The following is a 26,012-nucleotide window of genomic DNA, read 5'->3' as shown; positions in this document are numbered from 1 at the left end:
GGGAAGGAAGAGATGGTACAGAAATGCATCACAGTGACATCATCATAATTCTTCTCCTTTATTATCATTTGTCAATTTGAAAAAGGAGCCGGGAGTCACAAGTTACGCTAATTGGCACATTTGCTTTATTTTATTTTATTAAACAAACTGGGCTTGTATTCTCATTCTGTGTTTTTCCCTTTTCTCTTTTTTGCTTTGTTTGTTGTGTCTCCTATAGTTCATTCCATCATCACATTGAAATGGGGAGAAAAGAAAAATGTTTGTTCTTTTTTTTCCCTCTCTTTTAACTCACTCAATAGGTTTGGACTCCTCAGAGGAACATAACATTGCACACACACTTGGAATAGAGAAAAGGGGAGGCAAGAGAGAGAGAGAAAGAGCGCACTCGTGGTGGGCAGACAAACACACACACACGCGCAGATCAAACAATTCTGATACAGTGCAAGAATTTTCCCAAAATGATTGAATCATCATTACCAAAAAACTCGCCATAACAACACCAAGAAACAAAATGTTTAAGCCACACTGTTTGACTGGGATTTTTCCTGCTTTTTTTTTTCTTTAAATGTTTGCCACACAGAGAGAATAGAGGTGGAAGGGGGAGAAAGGGAGAAAGAGGACAGACAGATTTACAGGTGAAAGAGGGAGAAGATTGAAACCAGGAAGGGAGGGAAGATACAGGAAAAAGGAGGGGGGGAAGGGCAAGAGGAAGTCATTTCTTAAGGTTCAGGCATTTTCTTGGTCCGCCTTGCTCTCCTCTTCTTTCACTTCTTCCTGCAGGGCACTTTCAGAAGGTTTGGTTTCTTCTACAGCATCTAAGAAGTATAAATAAATAAAATTGTCAACGAAGTGTATGAACCGAATTTGGTAGTTTCATTATAAAAAAAAAATTGAAAACTTTTCACAGAGTGCAAAATAAACGATGACCCAGGGCTGTACATAGTCTTAACAGCATCATTTTTGTGATCACTAAACTGAATCAAAGACAAATCGCAGATATTTTTTTGTATGTTGGGTGAGTGGAGAAAGGGTTTGAAGGACAAAGTGGGAGTATGAAACCTTGGTCACGATCGAGGTATCATTTCTTTCATTCAGGAAGCTTAATATAACTCTCAATCTTTGCAGTACCTAACTTTCAAATGCAGTCACAACATCGCCTGTAAAAGGATGCAACCTTGAAACCAGGGGTGAAATCTACTTATCTTCCTTACTGGTTTGGAAGTGCACGTGCCCTGTGTGCACATCACATTCATGCGCAGACCCTCTGCACATGCGCAAAACTTTCTGCACATGTGCAGAGGGTAAAAAACACATTACTTCCTGGTTAAAACTAGGAAGTAATGACACCCTGGCAGATGGGTGGAGCCTCGTGCCGCCATCGCTACCGGTTCTCCAAACCACCTGCCACAATCACTACTGGATTGCCCGATCTGGTCCGAACCGGAGCATTTCACCCCTGCTTGAAACTAATGGAAGCTGTTGAACCCCATTGTTATGTGGAATCTGAAAAGTTACCTGAGCTCTGGAATTTTCACCATTGGTATTTAAGTTCCATTTTACCTTGCTTGATTGGCTCTTTTCCCGCTCTTTTTTTCCCATACAAAGAGCCACATATCTGTAAATTATTGCATCCAGACAAATTATCTTGCATTTCTTTTCAAGAGTTATCAATATGATGGATGAGAACAAGGATTTAGAAAAGGTAAAACTCCCAGATATCTGGATTCCTGCACAGATGCTTCCAGTCAATGTTGGAATACTGGGCTAGATGGACTAATGAAGTGTCTCAGATAAATCAAATTCAGTTGTTCTCTTTTATGCTTATGTGTTTTGCAAAAGACCATGAAACCAGGATAATTTTTATACTAAATTAATTACATTGCAGCTATTAAAATTCAAAGGAACGAGAAGCTGGCCCTTTCAAATAAATTCTTCAATTAGCATTCAATTTTCTGGGGAAAATATAAGAAAAATAAGGAGAAAAATAACCTGGAAAATGTATTCTGAATTAGAATAATCTTATCAGTTCAAATGCATTTGAATTGGGAAAAAAATCTTCAAACTAAGGGAGTTTATTTGTTCCAGCTCAGCTAAATTATCTTAAATTCTATATGAAATCCATTTGGAGCATATAAAGTCAAGTTTTTTAATTTTTATATTTTTGGTAAATTTAACCTTCCTAAATTTCACTTTGGAAATAATAGAATATGATACTAACCTATAAAAACTATTTGAAATTATGTTCCATCATAGACATCCCAAAAACATCTATTCTGAATTGCTTAATATACAATTGTAATATATGAAGCTCTGTCTGTAAATAAATTACAAGGAATTTTGTTTCTGTTCCTTTATTGTTTTACTCATTTACTCATAAATATCTCAGCAATCTACATTTATTTTAAGTGAACATTTCTGCCTATTGTTTCTAATTGTAGAGACATCTATACTTGGAACACTATCAAAACTGTATTAAGCATAGCATAAGTAAAGTTCCATAAAGCTGTCATGCTTTCAAATATATAAAATTTAAAGGTAAGTTCTAAATGCTGATACTCTCTCTTCAACATATGTGGGCTGCTGTATAGAGCAGACCTTGAGTAGATATAAACTAGCACAGTTTCTTGAGAATGTCTACTTCTTCCACACTATGTGGTTCTTTTGAAAGACAAGGTTATTGTAGATAAGCATTTATTAGTAAATGAATCACAGCTATGAATATAAATGTGGATGTTTGAAAACCAAGATGGGCAATTTTGTTTCCAGAAAGGGCAGCTTTCTCAATTGACTTCAACCGCATTATATGTTAATGGTTTATAGGCTCCGCTCCAAGTGCTTCTATTGCCTTACACTGCTGAAATTAGGTTGAATGGATTTCCGGGTAAAAGACAGTCTCCTGGGATCTGCCCAGTTCTTTTTGTCTTCCTTGGATTAATTAAATTGGAATAGACAACGACACACTGCCTTTGTTACATTTCCTTTCTTTCTTTTTGAAGGCTGATGACTTTTGGCCTTGGCTTTACATTTGTGGTGACTTTAGAATGATTAAACATAATGGCAGTACATAAAAAAATAAAAATAAAAATCATTTGTAGCTCTATGGACTCTGTATAATAGGAAGCTTTGTTTATAAATTGTTTTCACATTTACAGCTGACCTCATTCATTCGGAAACAACTATAAGCATTTCTTTAACATTCAGGATCAACTTCTTGATTGGCATTTCTCTCCCCTGACCTTTGTTCGGATTATTAAGAAAACAGACCATTGTCTTAAATGCATTTTCTCTATCTGCTCTTAGAATCTGCACTTGGTTTCTAAGAAAATCTGTTGCTCAGCATTTTACCATGTAAGCGTCTTGTAAAGATGTGTTGCTTTTCGCTATGAGTAGTTAAACAAGAGTTTTGCCCGAGACAGACAGGTCTGTTACTCCTATTGGAAAAAGAAAGCAGACCTATTATTTATTCATTTATATGTATATTTCTTCCTCAGACAGGATACAATACATGTTCTTGCAAGACCACTATAGACAAACATTAATGTCAATGCAAAACCACTTTTAAGTAGAACAACAATTTAATAATGTATTAAACTATTATACTGTTAAGTAAATTGTTATGTACACTGGTACATAACATCCCAATTTAGCCCAATTATTTCTTGCAAAGATGGTTTAAGCAATTCCATAGCAAAACCTGCTTTGCACATTCTCTCTGGGGTTTTTTCCCTAAGAAAGAAGTTGCTTTGGAGTGCTTGAGAATTCTCTTAGCATGGTTTTTGTGCTTATTTCATTTTTTAATTGGAAAGAGGAAGAAGATGCTGAGCTAGAGATGTTTTATGTTGTCCACCCTTCCATCAATCTGAAGACTTCTTGGCTTATTGCACATTCTGATTGGGAAAAAAATATATCCTGTAATGGGAAGAGTTTCCCCATAATCTTTCCATGAGATACATATGAATTATGTATAGCCTCTCTAAGTCAGAGAGGCTACAGACTGCTGGAATGATGATTGTTCAATAAAAGACATGACATTCATCTACCTTTCTTCATCTTCAGTCAGCTTGTAATTAAGTGAACATTTTGTTCTTGGTATTACAATGTGTGTGTGTGTGTGCACGCACACACGCACACACACACACTTCATAAATATACTTTGAAAGAAATTTCAAAATCAAATTCTTTTTACATCAAACTGAAGTAGTAAAGGAAAAATCAACTTGATTGGTAGTAATTATAACAGTTAATTCATGGCCAAATGAAGCTTTCTAGGTGGCACATTCCATAGGGAGGCAGGGCATTCCAAAAATGACCTGGAAGAAGGTCTTATCCCTACACCTCATTTTTAAAGTGCAATATCATCTTAAATATTGCCTCTTTTGTAAAAATTCTGAAGTTGGAACAGTAGATAAAAAAATATCAGGGTGTGGTCATTCATTCAGATATTCTGAATATATTTATTATATTTTCCATACCTATTTTATCAAAATCTAATTCTTATATATTTTCCATAAATGTATTATTTTACCGTTTTTTCATGTACAAATTCTGGAAAAACTGTTTTCTCACTATCTTTATGCATCCTGCATAATGGAAAAGGTTTTAAAACTCTAAAACAGATGGCCCTTTATGACTTGTGGACTTCAAAATTCCTGAGCCTGGCTAATTTTATTTATTTATGGCTTGTACCATTTTATCTGGAACAAGGCTATTGTTTGTCTTGCAACTTAGCATTGCAAAAGATGCTGGGGCCATTTTCCCATTGGTAGAAATTGCTAACTTATCCCACCTTCTAAATTAAAGTGAAAAGATATTCCCTCTCCCCTTTCCCAGGTATTGAGAAAAGTTCCCACTTGTAAAAAAGCTGACATGTTATTCTTTTAAAATCATAGCTTATAAGAGGTCTATACAAAACATACATAATGGTGACTTTCCATTTGTGATGAACACCATCCAGGTTTTCCTGATTGCTAGATATTTGCAAAACAAAACTTTTCAAAAAGATTTGAAAAACAAAACAAAATCCACAGCCCAATCAGTGTGATTTTTCATAATGATACAAAAGGCAAATTATCAGCCATCATTGCGTTAACATTTTTCTTTCGAAGTTTAAAGTTAAAACAAAAAGCATCAGTCGGGAACTTTACATTAAAAAATATTTCACTATATGACTATTCCATATTCAAAGAAAGAAAATGGAATTCAGTTATGTTGCACACAGAGCTGTTATCACATTTCTTAGAATACAAATGAGAGAAAGTGCACCTTTTTTGCACTAAACCTAATAGATGCCTATCATTTTCTACCTCATTTACACGCTCTCCAAAACTCATCGAAACAACCATCTCCTTGCTTCCTTAATGTGAATAGTTGAGTGGTTTGTTTGGGACTCTTTCCCTTCCCACTTTCCTTTTTTGAAACCTGTAGAATGGAATATCCATACATGTACAGTACATGTGTAGTAAATAGAAAGGAAAGAGGTGACAATGCAGACACGTGCTTTTGTACGTAAAGGGTCGAGAAAGCACAATGAGAGCTACATTGCCAGGCATTTTGCCTATGTCTAGACACCAGCTGCCTTGTTGCCATGGAAATCCTCCAACTTTGGCTGATGAGCAGAAGCAGCAATGCCTCTCCAGAGACATCACTCAAAGGGGTGGTGTGTGTGAGGGGGGGGGACGGAGACAGGGAGACGGGCAGAGCGGGAAGATAGAGAGGGAGGGAGGGAGGGAGGGAGGGAGATGTTATTTATAAATACAGAGCCTCATCCCTGTTACAACAATATTCAGTTTCTGGGAATGTGGGAATGGTAGTTTCACCATTTTGCTTCCAAAGCCACTTGCAATACAGAGAAGCCTGACAGCTGAGCAAAATATTGGGGAAATGCTTCACTGCTCATTTCTGAATGCTTCCTGCCCCCTCCCTAATAGTGCTCATTCACCACTACCACCAGGCTTCTTCCATCAGCAGACACCTTAATTGTACTGAAAGAAACACTCAAGGGAGGTGGAAATGGCAGACTGTCAGGTGCATTTAGTGCTATTCAGAGGGAAGTCTGTCCCTGATGAATGCCAGTCTCTCCCTCTCCATTCGCTCACCAGTTCTGAAGAAAAATAACACCCCACTCTCAGCGACTGTGGTGCTGTCATCCTGAAAGTAAATTTCATCAACATTCTTATTTTAGTTCACTCAGCAGGTAGGTGAAAGCATGCAAATGCAATGGGATGGAGTGAGATGCACAGCAGCATAACAAGAGCAGTAGTTCAGGTAAGACACCAAAACACAATTTGTTATTCTCATAAATTAAGAATCGGGTTATAAAAGCACCATAAGAATATTTGTTAGATTAAGCCATTGGCCTATCTAGCCCAGAATTTTGTCACAGTAGCCAACCAGTTACACTGTTTACAAGCACAGAAAGGAAAATGGATATTACTTTCACTACAGTATTTACAAAAGGAATCAATATTTATAATACATTGCATCTAGTTGAGAGGTAAGAAATAGCCACTGAAAATTATCCTGCATGACTTTGTCCATTCCTCTCAAAGCCCAGATTTATTTATTGTTTTATTTATTGGTTCTATTTATATGCCGCCCTTCTCCGGAGACTCAGGGCGGTTTACAATGCGTTAAGCAATAGCATTCATACTTTTGTATATACCTGCTTAGTAGGGCTTTCGCCCCCCCCCCCCCAAGCGGTGTTCTTTTTTATACAAAGTCAGTTTATTGCCCCCACAATCCGGGTCCTCATTTCACCTACCTCGAAAGGATGGAAGGCTGAGTCAACCTTGAGCCTGATGAGATTTGAACTTGCAGTAATTGCAGGCAGCTGGTGCTATTTAACAGCACTTTAGTCTGCTGCGCCACCAAGGCTCTTATACCAAATTCCACTTTAATTGTACACTGTAGAAGTGACCATCTTCATGAAGTATACCAGCCCATCCTTCTTCTCCAGCCTAACCACTTCTTAGTGCTATTGATCAGAAATTTCAATCAATTCATTAAGCAGCATGGAGAAATACAAAATGGACTTTCTGTTGCAACACAGACACAAAAGAGACTGCCTTTGTGGGATGGTCCTTCAGCTTTCCTTCTTGAGCAAGACATCTGAGAACATTTTCTAACTGAGATGAGGAGTAAAAGGAACACACCTCCAATTTCATGTATAATAAACAACACTAGTTACTTAAACTTATTTCAACGCTGATTATGAGACAGAATTTTCAACACACCTGAAAGTAATTTATGTTACTTACGTCACTTCCGCATTACTGTTTTACATCACTTTTGGATTGTTTCCAGGCTGACTAATCTTAATGTACTGTTTTTTGATCTCACTTGGTTTATTTTTTTAATTTGCTTTAGTTTACTGACATTGGTGCACAGTTGGCATTTTTATTTTGATCACTGTAGCTTTAATGAACTTGTCACGTTTCACTCAAATGTTTACTTCCAGGCTCAAACAGCCATTTCTCTCTTCTTCTTCCCAAATCCAAAGAGGCTTAGCTTCCTGTTTATGGAGCGTATCCTTTATTTCCACCCTTCCCCAACCTAGCCACAATAACATGCAAAAAGTGTCTCCTTACAAATTTTCTGGCATGCTATTATTATTTAAGCGTTGCAGCTTACTGTCGGGGAAGGATGCACGTTAAATGCATTTGATGAAAGGTGGCAAAGCACACACAAAGTCATTTGTGTTACTATGTAACTGGGGGCCATCTCTAGGAATCGATACTGACTGGATGACATTCTTGTACTTTTCTCTAGGACAAATGGAAAGTTAGCACTGATTGGGTAATAGCGTTATCTGGATTCCAAGGTCACCAGAAGTGAAGACAACTGAAGGTCAGACTGAGTTTTGTGAGCATTGGGGGGAGCGGGGCGTGGAGATGCCAGTGGTGTGAAAGTGCAGAACTGTCAGCAATGACCATAATTATATCCTTCTATATTGCCTTTGCTGCTGAGCCCGTCATAACACTTTGCTTAGTGGTAGAGCTTGTCCCATATTGGAGTCATTGATCAGTAAATCTAATTGTGGATGATGGATATAACACATTTATATAACAGGACTGAAGAAAATGCAGTTGAGCATGTACTTCAAGTACGTATGTACAAATAATAACTCCCCAGAAGATAGGCATATTTAATAGGCATTTAAATATTCACTGAAATGGGTACCCATATATATATAACTTTTTGGGCATTATTCTAAATTATATTATTTTTTTATAAATGGTCCAAATTATTTACAGTTATAAATAAGAGAGAGTTTTGAAATGCTACAATTACGGTTATAGACAGACAGCTTTGAAATGCTACATATGCTAGATATATCAAAAGATATACGCTAGATATAGGTAGTCTTTGACTTACAGTCATTTCTTTAATGACTGTTTATAGAGTTAAAATGACACATGACTTAAAAATGGTCATCACATTTACAACTTTTACAGCATCACCAGGTCCCATGATGAATATTCAGGACAGTATTTAGGACAATGTTTCTCAACCTTGGAAGCTTGAAGATGGGTGGACTTCAAGCGCTGGCTGGGGGATTCTGGGAGTTGAAGTCCACCCATCTTCAAGCTACCAAGGTTGAGAAACACTGATTTAGGACAATTACAGTGCCACAGGCTCATGTGATTGCCACTTGTGACCTTCCCAGACAGCTTCTGGCAAGCAAGGCTCATGGGGTTTCACTTAAGGACTGCATGACTCCCTTAATGATTGCATTGATTTGCTTTACAACTGTGGCAAAAAGGTCATAAAATCATGACTCAGTTAGCAACTGCCTTTTTTAGCAATGGAAATTTTGGTCTCATTTGTGATAGTAAATCAAGGATTACCAGTATCTCAAAGCATTTCCTTCATTTTCAAATTTTTACTTTTAAAAATATCCAAAACAAAACTCTGGTGGCTATTCATCAAAAATCAAAATTATTATTATTATTTTTTAAAAAGCAGGGGGGGGGAGCCAGAAGATTTGAAAATAGTAGGAAGGTTGTTTTCTGGAAGTCCCAACTTATTTTAATCAGATGTCTTCTGTAGGAGAACAAATGTCAAATGAGCAAGTTTTACTCTTCAAACATGCAGATACTAATCAGAACATAGTCACTCTTCAATGTTTGAAAGAATGATCTGAATAATGCCCTCTTGGAGGAGACAGGAAAATCCCAAAGAAGATTAAAATTATGCCAAGATGGCTTCTGATTCAAAATAGATGGATAGAGATATGATGGGTTATGGACTCCTAATGATGTGTTTGTTCTAATAGAAGCACCTGCGGGATATTCCTACCAAGCCCGATTCTGATTTTATCAAAACCACAGCTGTGAACTATTTTTCACAGCATGACTATATAGGTCTAGATATGTTTCCAGCTGTGGGCTGACATCTGGCAGATGGCAAAATAATGCAGCTTGTACTAGACCTTGAAAAGCTATTTCTACCACATGTGGTTGCTTCATACAGATTTTTGTTTTATTTTCTAGCCATTTGGCGTGATTATTTTTAAATTCTTGATTGTGTTCGAAAACTGTAAGGACTTGAGCTAACTTGGAGGCACTGAGATTCTTTTTAATCAGATGTAGCACTGTCCTCTTTCCACACACTTGAATAAAATTTCAGTTTGCCAATATGAGCCAATCTAGATACAGAATGAATAGGATTTCTATACAGTTGTGAATGATTTCCAAAATTAGGTTGGAGGAAGTTTTCCTGCCCAGCTTTTCAATGAAAAGTTAATGAAAACTCTTTCTAAACAGTTCTGCCTCTGTCCATTTTTTTTAAAGCAATAGACTATCACAGACTTTTCAAGCTTTTGTACTATTGCCAGTTTACATCTTAAAAATTTAATGGAGGTAAAGGTTACTTTAAGATCTTATAATAATTACTTTGGTTATCCCATATTGGTTTCTAGTGAATTTCTTGTGCTGTTTTCAATGCTAAATTTATCAAATGTTTATGTAAATGTTGTATATTATTAACATGTAAATTGAGCCAGTTTGGGCTAGTGCAGGGGTGTCAAACTGGCGGCCCATGGGCCGGATGCTCTCATGGATATGTAGGCCATGCCCATCCCAGCTCCGTGAAAGGAAAAAAACATCATGCTATGTCATGTGACGACAACGTAACGCTGCAAGTTTGACACCCCTGATCTAGTGGTTAAAGGACCAAGCTAGAAAAGTGTGAAACTGTGAATTCTGCCTTAGCTATGAAAGCCAACTGGATGATTATAGGCCAATCATTCTCCCTCAGCCCAACTCCCCTCACAAGGTTATTGTTGCAGGGAAAATAGGAGGGGGAAGGTGTGTTGGATATGTTCACTGCCTTGAGTTATTTGTAAAAATAATTAAGGTGGTATATAAATAAAAAAAAACAAAGTTATATCTGTAACTACATATAAGGCAATTAATGCACAATAAATAAATAATAACATTTAATACTATTAACCAGAGTTTATTTAAACAACATTTGTCAGGTAACTTTTCTGGAATTTATGTGATAGTAGAAAAAACTTCTGGGACTTCCAGATAATGGTTCCATTGGTAGTCTTGCATAATTATATATGCTATATGGTGTTTGTGGATACACCATTTATTGGAATTTGGAATTCTAACCAGAAGCTATTGCCAGAAACTGGAAGAAATAGATTTCATCACAAGGGCAAAATTATATTGATCTCTAACAAGGAAAAATGACATGCTGGGTGGGATAGGTGATAAAAAGGTTTTTTTTCCTTCTTTATTTCTTAACATTTTTATCAGACTGAATAAGAGTTCTTTAATGATATCAAGATAGCATGTTCAAGATACCACTGTCTGTCTGTAGTAAAGTGGGCAAAGGGAATGATGCCAGCTTAAGCTTTCAGTGCAATTGTTATAACAACCTTCTGATGCTCAAACCTAAAGGTATAATCAATGGATTATTTCTGAGCTTTCCATCAGCCTTGCTGACAAATGACCTACTTGGAAACAATTTTGACTGTGGTTAAGAGCGTAGTATCAAATGTATCAATGATCACAGCAACATTTACACCCAAACTATATGGGGGTAAACTACATAAACCTAATGGAACTGATTTCAAAGTAAACCTTTTTTAAGCTTGTAACCCCATGTATGCCTAACTGCCAATTCTATTCAACACAGGTAAGTATGGATAAAATAAATTTATGAAATAAACAATATATTAAAAACAGCAATTAAAAAGAAGGGAAAGGTATATGTTGTAGCAGCAAAGCAGCAATAAATATTTTAAAGATCATTGTTTCTTAGACTTTTTATAAAGCAGGTTTCTGTTAGATGTCTGAAAACTTTGAGTGCTGAGATTAGAGTGTCCCCAAGAAGGGTATTATATAAACTGGCATTATTGTTGAAAAGGACCTGCTCATAATGGTGGCTCAACACAATAAACAGAATTTCATGGCATACTGAATTACTCATACAGTAAGAACATGAACAGATTTCCAGATAGAGAGTTTAAAAAATAAGTGTACTCTAAAGTGAAAACAAATAAACAGGTAACCAATGCAGATGAATCAAAAGTTGGAGACACTGAAATAAGTCCCTGCCAACAAATTGGCAATAGCACTTGGCACAAATTGTCTGTCCAGCAGTTATTATATCAAGAGATACCACCCTATTTATATATACTGTAACATACCACTTAATTGCTTGAACAGTACTATGGCTAAATACTGGTCTAATGAATTTCAGTTGGGTTCCTCTTAGATTGTCTAGGTGTCACTTATAACATTTCACCTCCTGGACGTCAATTAACCAAGAAGCACCCAAGATTGATGCAGAGAGATGCCCATGGAAGCAATCCGGTCCATGGTCTCTATCACATACATGTTAAAGGCTGCAGCGAAGGCCTTTGCCAGAGTGTCTGACTGGCATTGGGGGAAAATCCCAAAATTCTTCTGGAAGCCAACATGGTCCATATATAGTCTGGGCCACTCAAAAAAGGCCTCTCTCCTTGTGGAAGTAGGTGGTCTCAATGAGTCAGAGAACAACCAAAAAGTGATCTATCTATGGCCATAGACTGATGGTGATGTCCTCCAATATTAGAGCACACTGCAACTGTCTCAAGACAAAAAGATTGAGTGCAAGACTTCTGGAATGTCTCAGCCTTCTATCATTTGGGACAGATTGATGGTTGCTGTGGAGGCCCTGAACTCCTGAGTTGCCCTGCCTTTAACATCACTTGTAGGTTAAAGACCTCCAGGATCATCAGCCTCAACTAGCAACCTGGCAAAGGAATACTGCAAGCTCAAGTAGGGAGGATGCTAGTTACCAGGGAGGATGGTAAGCCAGCAATAGCCCAACTGTTCCTGAAGGCCTAACTTAAGCAAGAGAAACTCACATCCAATTATCTGTGGAGCAGAATCTATAAGAGCTCTCCATTATTCATGAATGACAATATAACTCCCTTCCCTGAGGTGCCAAACATAAAACACAGGTGGGCATATTTCTGAGATATGACATCCCCATTGGACCACCCAGGTCTCAGCATGCCAGGCTGGCACCCTGGTCCACATTGTGGATAAGGGCAGATTTACACTGATCAGGCATTTAAGAGCAGCAGTCAGAACCCAGGGCTACTGATTCATCTACCTGGTCCCAAATGCTGAGGGTCACTTTCAAACAGTGTTTCCAGCAACTCCAAGTGCAGCCCACCCCCAGATATATATTCATTGTGACAAGGAGTTCTGCCTTGGACAGGCTTTCTATACAAAAACATATGCTTTCATGTTCATGAAAAAAAAAAAACCCAGTTCATTTCCAAATCATTTGCCTTTTGCTGAAAACATGGGTTAAAATGAAAGCACTAATATGTTTTCTTTCACCAGTTAATCTTGTGTGGGAGTAATTTAACAGAAAATGTCACTCTTTAAAAGAGAAATACGTTGTTCATCTGACAGCAGATGTCATCTCACAATGATCCTGACATTAAATCTCTTCATTTCCTTAAATAATTTTAAGAGCAACTAAGCTAGCACTTGGTGGTAAGTCAAAGTGTTCTTTTAAGTCTGATAGCTCACCTATGTAGCAGTAATAGCACATATTCTCATCAAAAGTACATGAGAAACATTGATTAAGTTCACATTATGCACGGCGCTATGGTATATTTAGTCATGATTGTTTGGAAAATCTAATTGGCTAGACGTGCAAAACAAGATCAAATTTAATAAGACACATATATCCAAGGAGGCTTAATATTCAAGATAGCAATGGGTAACGTATTAGTAGACTAGAGTCAGTCATATTTACATTATGGAAGTCAAAAAGGCTTCAAGAGTTGAGGGAATTATGTAACATTCATATTTTGGGACTATCTTTTTTTAAGTGCTGTAGGCCTATTTTAAATGTTTATGTTTCAGAATGACAGAAAAGTACCCTGAATTTTCAACAGATAGGATTATGAAATCTCAGAGAAGTTATATATAGTCCTAGTCAAATAATTGCCTAACTAAAGTAGTTTTTAAACTTCTTGCTGATTTCATGTACTTTGAAATGTAATTGTCACCTGATTTTAACTTATTGAAGTCACCAAATTCAATTTTTAAAAAAATTTTTGAACTGCCACAATGAAGGGATTCATAGAAAGTTACAATTTCAACAACAAAACATTCACTCTATAAATATTTTTTACATAACAATAAATAATCATTGAACTACCCTGTTAAAGTTTCCTTTATTGGTAAATGATATAACAATATAGAGTATAAATGGACGTTTGGTTACTAGAGCAATTGATTGGAGCAAATTGTATTTGTTAAACTCTTCCTACAAATTGAAGGTGTAGGATAACACTTTCCAGATGTACTGGGCATTTTGGTTTCACCCAATTAATTTGGAATTATCAGGCTTCCATTATATCTGTGGGATCCCAGGTTGGGGAAACCCAGCAGAGAAATATTGTTTTAGATTAAAAGCACAAGTATACTTGTATATAGACTTCTGCTTGTGATCTAAAAAAAAAATTCCATCTCAGATTTCATGAACTCGATATCTCAAGATATGTAGTGTGTGTGTGTGTGTGTGTGTGTGTGTGTGTGAATAACAGCAGATTTATGTTTTCTCCCACACAAATTTGTTTCTCCCATATCCTTATTTCATTATTAGATTTCTTCCATCAGCTTAAACCAAATAAATGCCATCCATTCCTGTAAATATTATTAGCTAAAAGAGTGCATGAGTGGTCACTGCTTCAAGGAAAAGTGTTACAGAACAAGTTTCTATGAGTCTACTTAGACGGTAATTCTACTAAATTCAATACAGCTGGCTTTCTGTAAAGGAAAATAAGATTACAGTTTTAATCAGATTTCTTGAGATCTTTCTAGTATGTTTGCAGAACTATCATTACTCTTAAGAAAAGAATATACATTCTAAGTAAACCAAGTGAAAAATGCATAAATCTGCTTCAAACCACATACCCGAGAAACACTACCTCTGCTGTCAAATACTGCAGTAAGATCTATGAAACACACAGCTAAAGATGCAGCTTAATGCTGTTTCTCACCATGATCATTTTAAACACAGTAGTGCACAGAATAAAGTAAGATGTCATTTAAACAAAATACAAATAAAGAGGAAAAGGCATAAGGATTTCAGACTGAAAGAACTTACATTTGTTTCTTGTTGCTTTTTAGCATGACAAAATGGAAGTCATAGGCAGATGTACGTTGTTCCCACCAAAAGCAACACTCTGTGTTTCTTCCTTCTCTCTCCGGCTTGAGACTTAATTAAGGTGAAACGTGTGGCATGACATCACTGCACTGCAAGTTGTCCGACCCCAGCAATCATCAAAGCCAATGAGGAAAAGCAAAGGCAGAACAGCTCGCTGTGCAGTGATGTCACAGTTGCATCATTTATTTCCCATCACTGATATCTGGCCATACAGACAGTACAAGATGATGATTTATGCTACAACGTTTAGAGCCAACAATGATATGCAGTCTGTAAAATATTGTACAGTACATTTGGGGAGGTCCTATAAACTGTATTCAGCAAGAAAAACTTTGATATGTTACATTTTTTAAAAAAAAATAGTATTTCAAATGAAGAATGCAATGTATACATATATTCCACAAGTTTTCTTTTAAAAGTGACAATAATGTGAACATTTTAGAGCATTTTTTCAGAATGTTGTAATGCCCTACACAATTGGCAATTGCTGTAGCCTGAATTTATATTTAATAACCATAGTGAAAAGTAAATCAAGATACCATATTATAGCTTTACCAATTACTGTATATATATTTTCTCACAAAGTTTTCATGCTCAGTATTTATTAGGAAAACAAAGGGCATAAAATACAATTCTGGTAGAATCAGGATGTTTACATATAAATAAACCCAACAGACATCCTTTGAAAACCAGTTTTCTTGGTTGCTATCAAAATTTGGCATGTAGGTTTAGAGGTAAATCCGGGGAAAACTTCACTCCTATTGCTTTTTAGCCTATTGTTGTTGTTTCAATTAATATTGTCATTGCGCCAACGCCTCTGTGGCTCTGTAGGAATACAGATAGTTTTGTGTTGATCGTGCTGTTACTTTGGCTTCCAGTGGAATCCAATAATTTAAATCTTTAAGTTTTTTTCCCTCTATGGAATCTAATACTTTTATTCATAATATAAATTGAATCCATTATAACCTGATAGTAACTAGGGCAGTGGTGGGTTTCAAAAAATTTTTGCACCGGTTCTGTGGGTGTGGCTTGGTGGGCGTGGCATGGCTTGGTGGGCATGGCATGGGAAGGATACTGTAAAATCTCCATTCCCACCCCACTCTAGGGGAAGGTTACTGCAAAATCCCCATTTTCTCCCGATCAGATGGAATCCAGGAGGTAGGGAAATAGATGGGGGCGTGGCCAGTCTTACCGGAGACCAGTGATATTTAGTGGTTCTTTGAACTACTCAAAATTTCTGCTACCGGTTTTCCAGAACTGATCAGAACCTGCTGAAACCCACCTCTGAACTAGGGCATGATTGAATGTGAGGAAGTACTTGTGGTCCCTAAATGGGCACAATGGTGTACAAGACGAATCTGTGCAAAGGTCCTCCAAGCTGCATTTGCCATCTGCTCAAGAAGGAACCATGAGTCCAGGAGTTGTTGCACACCAGCTCTGTTGATGACACTTCAGCAGACCTAAGAAGGCCAAAACTCACTCCATCTTGCTAGGTTTGAGTCAAACCCAGTTTTTCCCCATCCAAACTCTTACAGTCTATGGGCAATAGACCAACTCCAGGACAGCATCACTTTGCTAATTCCGAGTGAAAACTTGGATACACTGATGATACTGCATTCATCTGCCAGTGTTCATGTTGGATCTCAATGAGGAGGGGCAAGAGATCCAAGACCTAAGCCACCCTATATTGCAGAGACCTAGAGTTCAATCTGAGCCCACTCAACTCTTAATGGAGCTGGTCACAGAGAAATGAGGAAAATAACCACAAAAAAGTTGTCGTCTCCACTACCGAACCCTAGAGACAGTTCAGAAGGATAGTACCAAAAGTTGCTGAGAAATCCAGGAGACATGTGACCAAGCCACCGTGTCCATTCCAAGTTGAAACCTGACTGAAAAGGTCCTGCTTTATTCAAGGCATTCTGAACCTATTACCTTCTCAATAACTTTTTTAAAAGAGGAAGGTTGCAGACTGTACTAAATTTATCTACTCTCAAAAATGGCCTCTTGATAATGAGAACATATTTTTAAATTTTTAATTCTTCAAAGCAAGTGATATATTATCAATACTATTAGTTCATTATCAATATAGTGATTTATAACTTGAAAAACGTCCTTAAATTTCAGTGAAATGGAGTATTAGAATTGTGAGTTCTTACCACACCAGTGGTATCAAACTCAAAATTTCCTGCCAGTTTATATATTAAATAACAAGCAGGCAAGTAGAAATCTGATAAATGCCACTGGCTATTCTCAGAAGCCATAGTAAGTTTTGAACCAGTATAAATTTTGCAGAGCATTAACAAGCACCAACAAAGGATACCAAGCTGACAGGAATAACCAAGTCTCCAGAAGATAGGCTCAAGATCCAGATGGATCTCAACAGATTTGAACACAAATAACCCTATCTAACAAAATGGAATTCAATTGAGAAAAGTAAGGTCTTACACTTAGGCAAAAAAACCTGCCCAAGCATACAGGTACAGCTTAGGTGAAACATGCATAGCAGTAACTGCAAGAAGGATCTTGGAGTTCTAGTAGACAATCACTTAAATATGAGCCAGCAATGTGCTGCAGTTGCCAAAACAAAAAGCCAATGCAATCCTAGACTACATTAACAGAGGGATGAATGAAGACTACCTGAAGTGTTAGTACCGCTTTATAATGCCTTTGTAAGATCAGAGTTGGAATACTAGACCCAGTTTTGATCACCATTGAAGAAAGATGGAGACTCTGGAAAGTGTGCAGAGAAGAAGAACAAGGTTGATTAAGGGGCTGGAGGCTAAAACATATGAAGAATGGTTGCAGGAATTGGGTATGTCTGGTCTAGTGAAAAGAAGGAATGACATGATAGCATATTCCAATAGGCTGCCACAAAGAAGAGGGGGTGAACATATTTTCCAAAGCCCTTGAAGGCAGAACAAGAAACAATGGATGGAAAGTAATCAAGGAGAACAATTTCTAAGGAGAAATTTCCTGACAGTGAGAACAATTATCCAATGGAACTGCTTGCATTTAGAAGTTGTGGGTGCATCATCACTAGAGGCCTTCAGGAAAAAACTGGACAGCCATCTGTCTGAAATGTTATAGGGTCTCCTAATTGAGAAGGGGATTAGACTGGAAGACCTCCAAGGTCCTTTCTAATTCTGTTATTGTATTCTGACTTTATTTAAAATATAAAAATAACTAATTCTCATGTAAAAGTAGAATCCTGCAACATTCAAGTTGAGATTCTGGCTACAGCTAATGTCAAGGTTCCAAGTAACAGCCCCAACTAAAAAAATAAACACTCCGAGGCTTGAGGTCTGACAGCTAGTTCATGATTAGTGCAAGTTTGAATAATGCAATATTCAATTTCATGTGAATTATAAATTGATACCAGGTCATATTTAATATAAACCAAAATTTAGTAAATGCAAATGTAGCACATGTACACTTAAGGCTCATGTACGCACAGTTGTCATTGCGGTTTTGATGATACTATAATTTTTATGTGCACACAATGGAGAAAAGGAAGATTCCATCAGTGGGAAATAGCAATGTGCAATGTGCTAATTGAAGGAGTTTGCTCTCAAGGATTTTGAAGATGTTTTTTTGTGATTTAAAAGTTGTAAAAAAATTATGGATGCTGATCATAATCTTTATCACAGCATGCAAATTCTGCAATTAGGGAATAAAGCACCTGAATCTACCAGCGTATATATGAGGATATAAAGAAAAACAGTTCAGTCCACAGTGTTAAAATATTTTAAAGAGAATAAATGTTTTCAATTTACTATATATTCTTTGTATCCTTTAGTATTATAGTCATTAATAAACATTTAAAAATCTGTTTCCATAAACGTATATTTCCATAGAACTGGAATCAAATTCCGTTTTCCATAGAAATATCACTTTGAATAGTTCAAATAATGTGACTATTTCATTGGATTAATTATCCATACTAATAATCCATACTGAGACAAGCCCGTTTCTAAATAAATTACTTTTTTTAAAAAAAAATGGAGCTCAACAGATACTATCTAAGGGTGCAGAAGATTCAACTTCAGAGGATCCTTAAGGAAATGGATTATCTGAACCCTTTTCAGTCAGGTTTCAGATTCAGATATGGGACAGAAACAAATATGAGATATTGTTCACACTCACGGATGATCTCTGATAGAACGTGGATAGAGGTGGTGGATCCATCTTTACTCTTCTTGATCTCTCAGTAGCTTTTGATACCATCAACATGGTATCTTTTGGGTGTTTGAGGTGGGCGGCATAGTTCACAGTTCACACTCCTTCCTCCAAATACAGTTCCAATTGATAAGGAGGAAAAGGTCCATTGTTTGTGGCATGCTGCAGGGCTCATTGCACTCCTTTTTAGCATCTTCATGGGTGAGATCATCCATCACCATGGAATGAGGTATCACCAGTTTGCTGATGATACCTAGTTCCACCCTGGAGGCTGTGGGAACAACACACTTCAACTGAATCCAGATAAGACAGAGAGGCTGTCGGTAGTGCAGATAGCAGTTGTGGCAAGGAGTCTTCACTCAACTTCGTGTTGTGTAAAGTTGCAGCCTTTCCTAAATTGGGAAGCTTTCTGCTCAGTCACTCATGACTCTGAATGTACCTCCCATTTGGGCTATTGCAATATGTTCTACATGAGGCCACCCTTGAAAAGTATCCAGAAGCATCAGCTGGTGCAGAATGTGGCCATGTGAGCTATATTGGGTGCCCACAGAAGAACACATGTAATATTTCTGCTTTGCAAGCTGCACTGGATGCCAATTTACTTTAAGGACCAAGTCAAGTTGTAATTATGACTAGAAAGACCTAAATAGCATGGGACCAGGCTACCTACACAGCCATCTTCATCCTGTTACATCAACCCATTCCACCTGATCAGATAGTAAAAGTATGTTGCAGCCCCCCCCCCCCCCCCCCGAAGAATTCCAGCTGGTGGGCTTCATAAAGAGAGCCTTCTCTGCCATTGCCCCCATCCTGTGGAATACTCTCCCCTAAGAAGTGAGACAGGGCCCCACTCTTCTGGCCTTCCAGGATGCACAGAGGATCAGGCAGCCCTAGGGCTGATTAGCACTCTGGAAGCCAACCCCCATCTTTTAAAGAATTTTAACATTCTTTGCCTCTTTTAAATTTCATATGTGTTTTTATGCTTTGAATATTTTATTGTACACTGCCCAGAGTCCCTCTCTGAGAGAGATCGGTGGTTCTTAAATATGATAAATAAATTGAAGCTATCATTCAAACATTTGGAGATAAATTATAAATATTTCTATATTTCTACGTCGTAACATTGAGTTTCCAACAAATGGACAAAGGACAGCTTCTGATATATACAGATTTAAGATGACTAGTTGGCAATCTCAATTCTCCCCATGAATCCCGTTACTGTAACATGGATTTAACCAGCAATGATGTTGTCAGACATGAGAATTAAAGGATTAGAAAATCTGTGGATGCTGCAATCGCCATTGAGTTATGAATTTTAAAATTAATGACAAAAGGGTTCGAATGGTTGTGACTTTATGAACAGAGATTAATGTTCATTAATAGTTCTTCCGATTGTTCTAAAAGTATTTCCCATGGTATAATCCTATTACTCATCCTACAGAATTAAGAAAATCTTAGTAAGGGACTGGTTGGTTACAAATGAGAAGCATTTTTCATGTACTTGGAGAGACTGTTTTATTGGTGCATGGTGCACAGAGTGCACCGACATTAAAAGAAAATATCCAGGACTGAACTAAGGTATTAATTAAACTCTATGTAGGATGATGTAGCAGGGCAGCAAGAGTCTCACTCTTCCTTTGACATCCTTTGTTTTGTTTTGTCATTTGCCCAGACACAAAGGCAAAACCTTTAATGATTGCATAGACACCCATTCTGCCAAATCTAATAATTACTACCCCCAAAAGCCCAGAAAGGGAATATTGAGCTCTTGTGCTGAGTCATTGAAGCCCAGGTGTGAAAACATCATAGTAATTACTTTTGAGTCATACTAACAGGCACATTTAATTAGGTCTGAAGCAGGGAGATAGGAGGAGCGACAAGAAGTTTAACACTAGAGAAATAAACCATTGCATTTTGAAATAGATTTATTTTTTATTTATTAACATACTTGTCAAATTTTGTTTTCTAGGGTTTCTCCAAGGCAAGAAGGTACTCAGCAGGTGAAACTTTTTTAAATTCACTACCTATTCCAGGACTATTCCATGGGTGTCTTATTATCAGTACTTAAAAGAAAAGTTTACTAGCATAAAATTTGGTGACTAGTTGCCATAGAAACAAATGCTGTCCTTACCATTTTAATGCAGAACAAGACCTTTTTAATTGCCCCAGCTTCATTTCTTCTCCACTAAGTGTAGCCTATTTACTAACCATTATCTGGAGCAGGGAAAGAAGTATGACTGGATAAATGCAGTCAGTTGTTTGGAATGGGATATTTAACATATTTAATCTGTCAAGTTGTTCAGTTCAGGTCACATGCACAGAAGAATTTCCTGCTCTTCATTCCATGATTTGTCAGGAGTCTAACACTTTTCTGAAAAAATTCTAAACCCAGGATCCCAAATAGTTTGGCTGACAGATCAAAAGGGCAGAAGAGGCAGGTAGGAAATGATAATGAGCAATTTTCATCTTCCATTAAATGCTGCAATGGAATAGCAGTGACTGCAGCTCTATCCTTTTGGCTGGAAATACCATTTTCCCAAGACAGATGTATTCTGGTAGAGCAGAGGTCTTCAAACTTGGCAGCTTTAAGACTTGTGGACTTCAACTCCCAGAATTCTCCAGCATAGCATAGCTGTCTGGAGAATTCTGGGAGTTGAAGTCCACAAGTCTTAAAGCTGCCAAGTTTGGGACCCCTGTAGTAGAGCTTCTTTCTTTCTTTCTTTCTTTCTTTCTTTCTTTCTTTCTTTCTTTCTTTCTTTCTTTCTTTCTTTCTTTCTTTCTTTCTCTTTCTGTCTGTCTGTCTGTCTGTCTTTTTATTCTTTCCATTCTTTCTTTTCCTTCCTTCCTTCTTTCCTTCTTTTCTATCTTTCCACAAAACAGTATTCAATTCATGTTTAAAATACAGGTCTTAGGCTTTTTCAAAAGAGTGCTAAATCCCTGCTTATAAGGAGCCCAAGTAAGGCCTAACAAGCATTCCAGAAAACACCAGTCAAGCATTTCATGGGCAGATGCCTCTGCAGAAGACAGATGTATGTTCTGTCTGTAGCATATACCAAAATGGCCCTGGAGAGTAATTCTTAACAATTAGAAGAGAGGGAGCGTGCCTGCAGCTTCCTAATGTAGCAATAGGAGTTGGCAGAGCCCACCTTGGTCAACATTAGCAACCACATCATTGATGAATCATGCTAAATTGGTCCATGACGAGAATTATGTCAAATTATATTTAAAAAAATTATAAGGATGGGTCATAAAACTAATGGCTAGCTAAATAGGCTTATGCCATGGTTGGAGAAATGAGAAGGAGCCCTATATCTCATTTTAAACTGTAAATTGAAAAAAGTTATACAATTGGTTTCCTTGACAACATAGATCTCTGCAAATGGTTATCATTTTTCATTTAAGAAACTAATATAAACAGAGCCTCTAAACATAGTGGCAAATTATTTATCAGTTTACCTTTAGGTCTGAAACAAACAGAATTTGTTTCATGCTGAACGTACGTTCTATCATCTACCTCTACTTTCCTTTTAAATTATTGTCTGCAAAAAAGTCTTATAGAATTGAAAAACTTCCATATTGTTCCTTAGTAGGAGTCAGTAAATGTGTTGTTCAAATTTTGCGTTTTAAATTTAAAACATTATACTTCTTTTTCTTCTTGGATAGCAAATTAAAGTATTAGATTTTCAAATGCCATTCTCTTTCTTTCCCTCTCTCTCAGGATGATGGCTGTTGTAAACTATAGATTATTTTAATTAGCAATTAACTTAACCTAAAAAGACTAGAGAAACACAGTCAGAAACGAATAATGAAAACCAATATCAATACTGTGCATTGTCCTATAGCAGCCTGATTTCCTCCCAAGGTTTTCTGTTGCTGACCAACCAGATGCCAAAAAAAATCTTCCAGACATATAGCACTGGTTATAGTTTTTTAAAAAAGGGAACAATCTGTTCTATCCAAGGGACTGATAGGCAGGGGTGAAATGTAAAATTTGTTACTACCAGTTCTGTGGGCGTGGCTTGGTGGGGGGGTAATGTGACTGGGTGGGCGTGGCCAACTTTTTTAAAAAAAACTTTTCAAAGCATTTTTTTCTGCAAATGCAAAAAAATGCTTTGAAAAGGCTCTGCCCATTAGGCAACACAGCTGGGCTCGTCAGAGCCTTTTCAAAGCATTTTTTAACCACCTCTTCTGCTGAAGAGGTTGCAGAAAAAAATGCTTTAAAAGTCTCTCTGATGATCCCAGCTGAGTTGCCTGATCGTCAGAGAGACTTATAATGCTTTGAAAAGGCTCTGACGATCCCAGCTGAGCCGCACAATCATCAGAGGCTTTTTTTTTACTTTTAAAAGCATTTTTTCGGCGGAAGAAGTTGTAGAAAAAATGCTTTTAAAAGTAAAAAAAAAAAGCCTCTGATGATCGTGCGGCTCAGCTGGGCATGGTTGGGGGGGGTGCAGGGATTTTTGCTACCAGTTCTCCGAACCACCCACCGCCATCGCTACTGGATCGGGCGAGCCGGTCTGAACCGGGAGCATTTCATCCCTGCTGATAGGCTTTCTATAGAAGGAGTTTTCATAAATTAAAGGCCATTACATTAAAACTGAGTATGTCAGAAGTAAATGGAGATGAAGCTGATTCCAGTATTATAATCTCTCAGAATTCTTAGGTTCCATTTTTTAAAAAAATAAACTTTTCACAGCAAAACTGTGAGGTGAAATGCAGAAGAATGGCTAGCCATTATTTTTGTTGCTAAGTAATTGGAATTATTGATTTCGCGGTTGGAGTAGGAAGGGATAATGATTTGCATTGTTCAATTCTGCGAATAGCTGACTTTCAAAAGAGAAAATCTAATTGGCTATCAGCCCCTGCCAGCATCTACAATTTGTGTTGCTGAGATGTATGCAATAGCACTACTAACTACTACATGGATTTAGTGATTTATCCCATTGTTAAATAGTTTTCATATTTTCATGAGATTTTAAACAGAGAGGAATGTGACAACAAAGGGCCAATTTACTGTATAAGGGATTTGGATCCATTGCAGTATGTATTCATTTTCTTAAGCTCTCAAATCTGAACAATATGGAAGTTACATAAATGTATAAGATTTTACATGTACAAGGGTTTACATGACTGCCACCCCTTAAAGAAGAGGCAAAATTTCCATTTTACACAGTATGTCCTTCCACTGACAATCAGAAAGAAAGTGTTTGTCGTATTTCAGACTTATCCAATGTACATAGCCACAGATCCAACCCTATGGAAAAATCTACAGTTAACTGCATCCAAAATAATGAACTAATTCTGGATTTTGGCTATACTTGAACTGGTTTGTTTTACTGCCTTGAATAAAAAGGATCAACTTTCAACATTGCAAAACTAAATTATAGTTTGGATAGAGGTCCCTCTTTTGTGGATCCCAGGACAACTCCTTCGTTTGTTGGTCTGTAAATGAACTCTACAAAAATATTATATTGCCTGTGGTATTTAACAATTGTTCATGGGAATTATATGGCATGATTATTATTATTTTTTTAAATGATACGAAATCCAAGAAATTCTCATAATGAACATTAACTGCTTTTTTTTTTCAATTTGCAATTTTAATCATTAAAACTATAAAACATTTCCTCACATTTTGCAAATATGCAAGAATACTCAGCGATCACAACATCAACTTCCCCTCTGAAAAGAATGAAACTCTGACTTTGGGTTTTATAGATTAGACTAATAGATCTTTATAGAAATGACTTGTTCATACTATTATGGAAAAGCAAAAAGCTGTGATTTGATGTTAATGCCTTATTTTACTGTAACAGAAGGAGTCGGAAGCCAATGCTTCTTTTTCTTTCCCTATCTTTCCTCACTTCACTTTCCCCTTTCCCCTCCCCCCTCACTGCTCTTCTATTTACTTTTGTATTTTGTATTTTATAATACTCTATAACTTAATAAAAACATTTAAAAAACAACAACTACAACTTCCACTCTGGTTTGTTGGCTACACTCCAGAGTCCATAGATTTGGAAGCTATATGAAAAAGGCTTACATATCATACGTATGGGCATGCATAGTGCACAGAAAGAGTTTCTACACCTGAAATAACACAGATTACTTTAGATCAAAGGTCCTGAATATCACTAAAAGGTAGCCTTTGCTTTTTTTGAAGTTATTTCATTTTAGTGACTCTAGCCAACGTTTAGGATGTGCTGAAAAGAGTTCCCTAATCCTTTAGCTCTTTTGATCAAGAGATAAGCATGTTTAAAAGTGGATCTTCATTGGGTTGCAATTTAAATGAAGACACCCGCCTCCAGGATGAAATTTAAGAAATAATCACTATGAGTCTAGTTCTTAGCCAGCAATGTAGAAGCAAGAATTATTCACTGTTTTTTGTTTAGTTTAATTCATCTTTGTGCTCAGTCTGTTTGGTCACTTGCAGCAGGCGTGAGCTGGCTTTTAAGTAGCTATGAAGAAGTCCCTTGATAATAGAACTTTTGTACAAATTGTGATCAAGCCATTTTAATACAATGAATTAAATGAATTTCTTTTAACAATTAACACATCTATAAGTATACTTATTAAGGTGTCTCAGAGAATAAAATTACTTTTAAATAAATATGAATAGAATCCCACTGATAACCTGCTACAGCTAGTACTCTATTCTTAGCAATATTTATTCATTCAGACTGTCATGTAAAGCTCAATGTAAAATATTTTCTCTAATAAAATACTATTCAAATAAACTATATAATTAAAACTAAATAATAGCAAATAAATATAAAATAAAACAGTAATGAAACTACCGAGGATATATGTGCATAGGATTCTTCTATTATTGAATGTGTGGGAAGCTACTCACTCAAGTTAAATGCTTTAAGTTTTTTCTAAAGATAAGTACCTGTCCTCTTACTTTCAAAAATATCAAAGCTCTTTATGAAACAAAAGTCATAATAAGTAATTACAAGTCACCCCTTCCCTTCAAGAGCTATGCTTCTTTGAGAATATCTGCTGGAACTAAGGGCCTTGTACAGTTTATGGCTGAGTTAAAAGTGGGCATGTGACATCTTTTAACATTTTCTTTCTTGGGTTCATTCCGCCCCACTTCTTTTGATGTTCTTTCTCTTTCTATGCATCTCTTTCTCTAGATCACCATT

At 36.9% G+C, this 26,012-nt stretch overlaps 1 protein-coding gene across 1 annotated transcript in view; it reads right to left on the bottom strand.

Annotated features, from left to right (window-relative positions):
• Positions 1-401: 401 nt before the first annotated feature.
• Positions 402-26,012, bottom strand: part of GAP43 (growth associated protein 43) — a 71,521-nt gene continuing 45,910 nt past the window's right edge. Inside the window, exon 3 of the mRNA XM_070943829.1 lies at positions 402-815. Within this exon, the coding sequence (XP_070799930.1) occupies positions 727-815 (89 nt within the window). The 3' untranslated portion in view covers positions 402-726. The remainder of the gene's footprint in view (positions 816-26,012) is intronic.

This window comes from Pituophis catenifer, unplaced genomic scaffold (genome assembly GCF_029215685.1).
Source record: "Pituophis catenifer annectens isolate HBS135680 unplaced genomic scaffold, rPitCat1.0.hap2 SCAF_4, whole genome shotgun sequence".
NCBI classification, from domain to species: Eukaryota; Metazoa; Chordata; class Lepidosauria; order Squamata; family Colubridae; genus Pituophis; species Pituophis catenifer.
The sequence above is the reverse complement of the archived record's forward strand: the minus strand, read 5'-3'. Positions and strand labels throughout refer to the sequence as shown.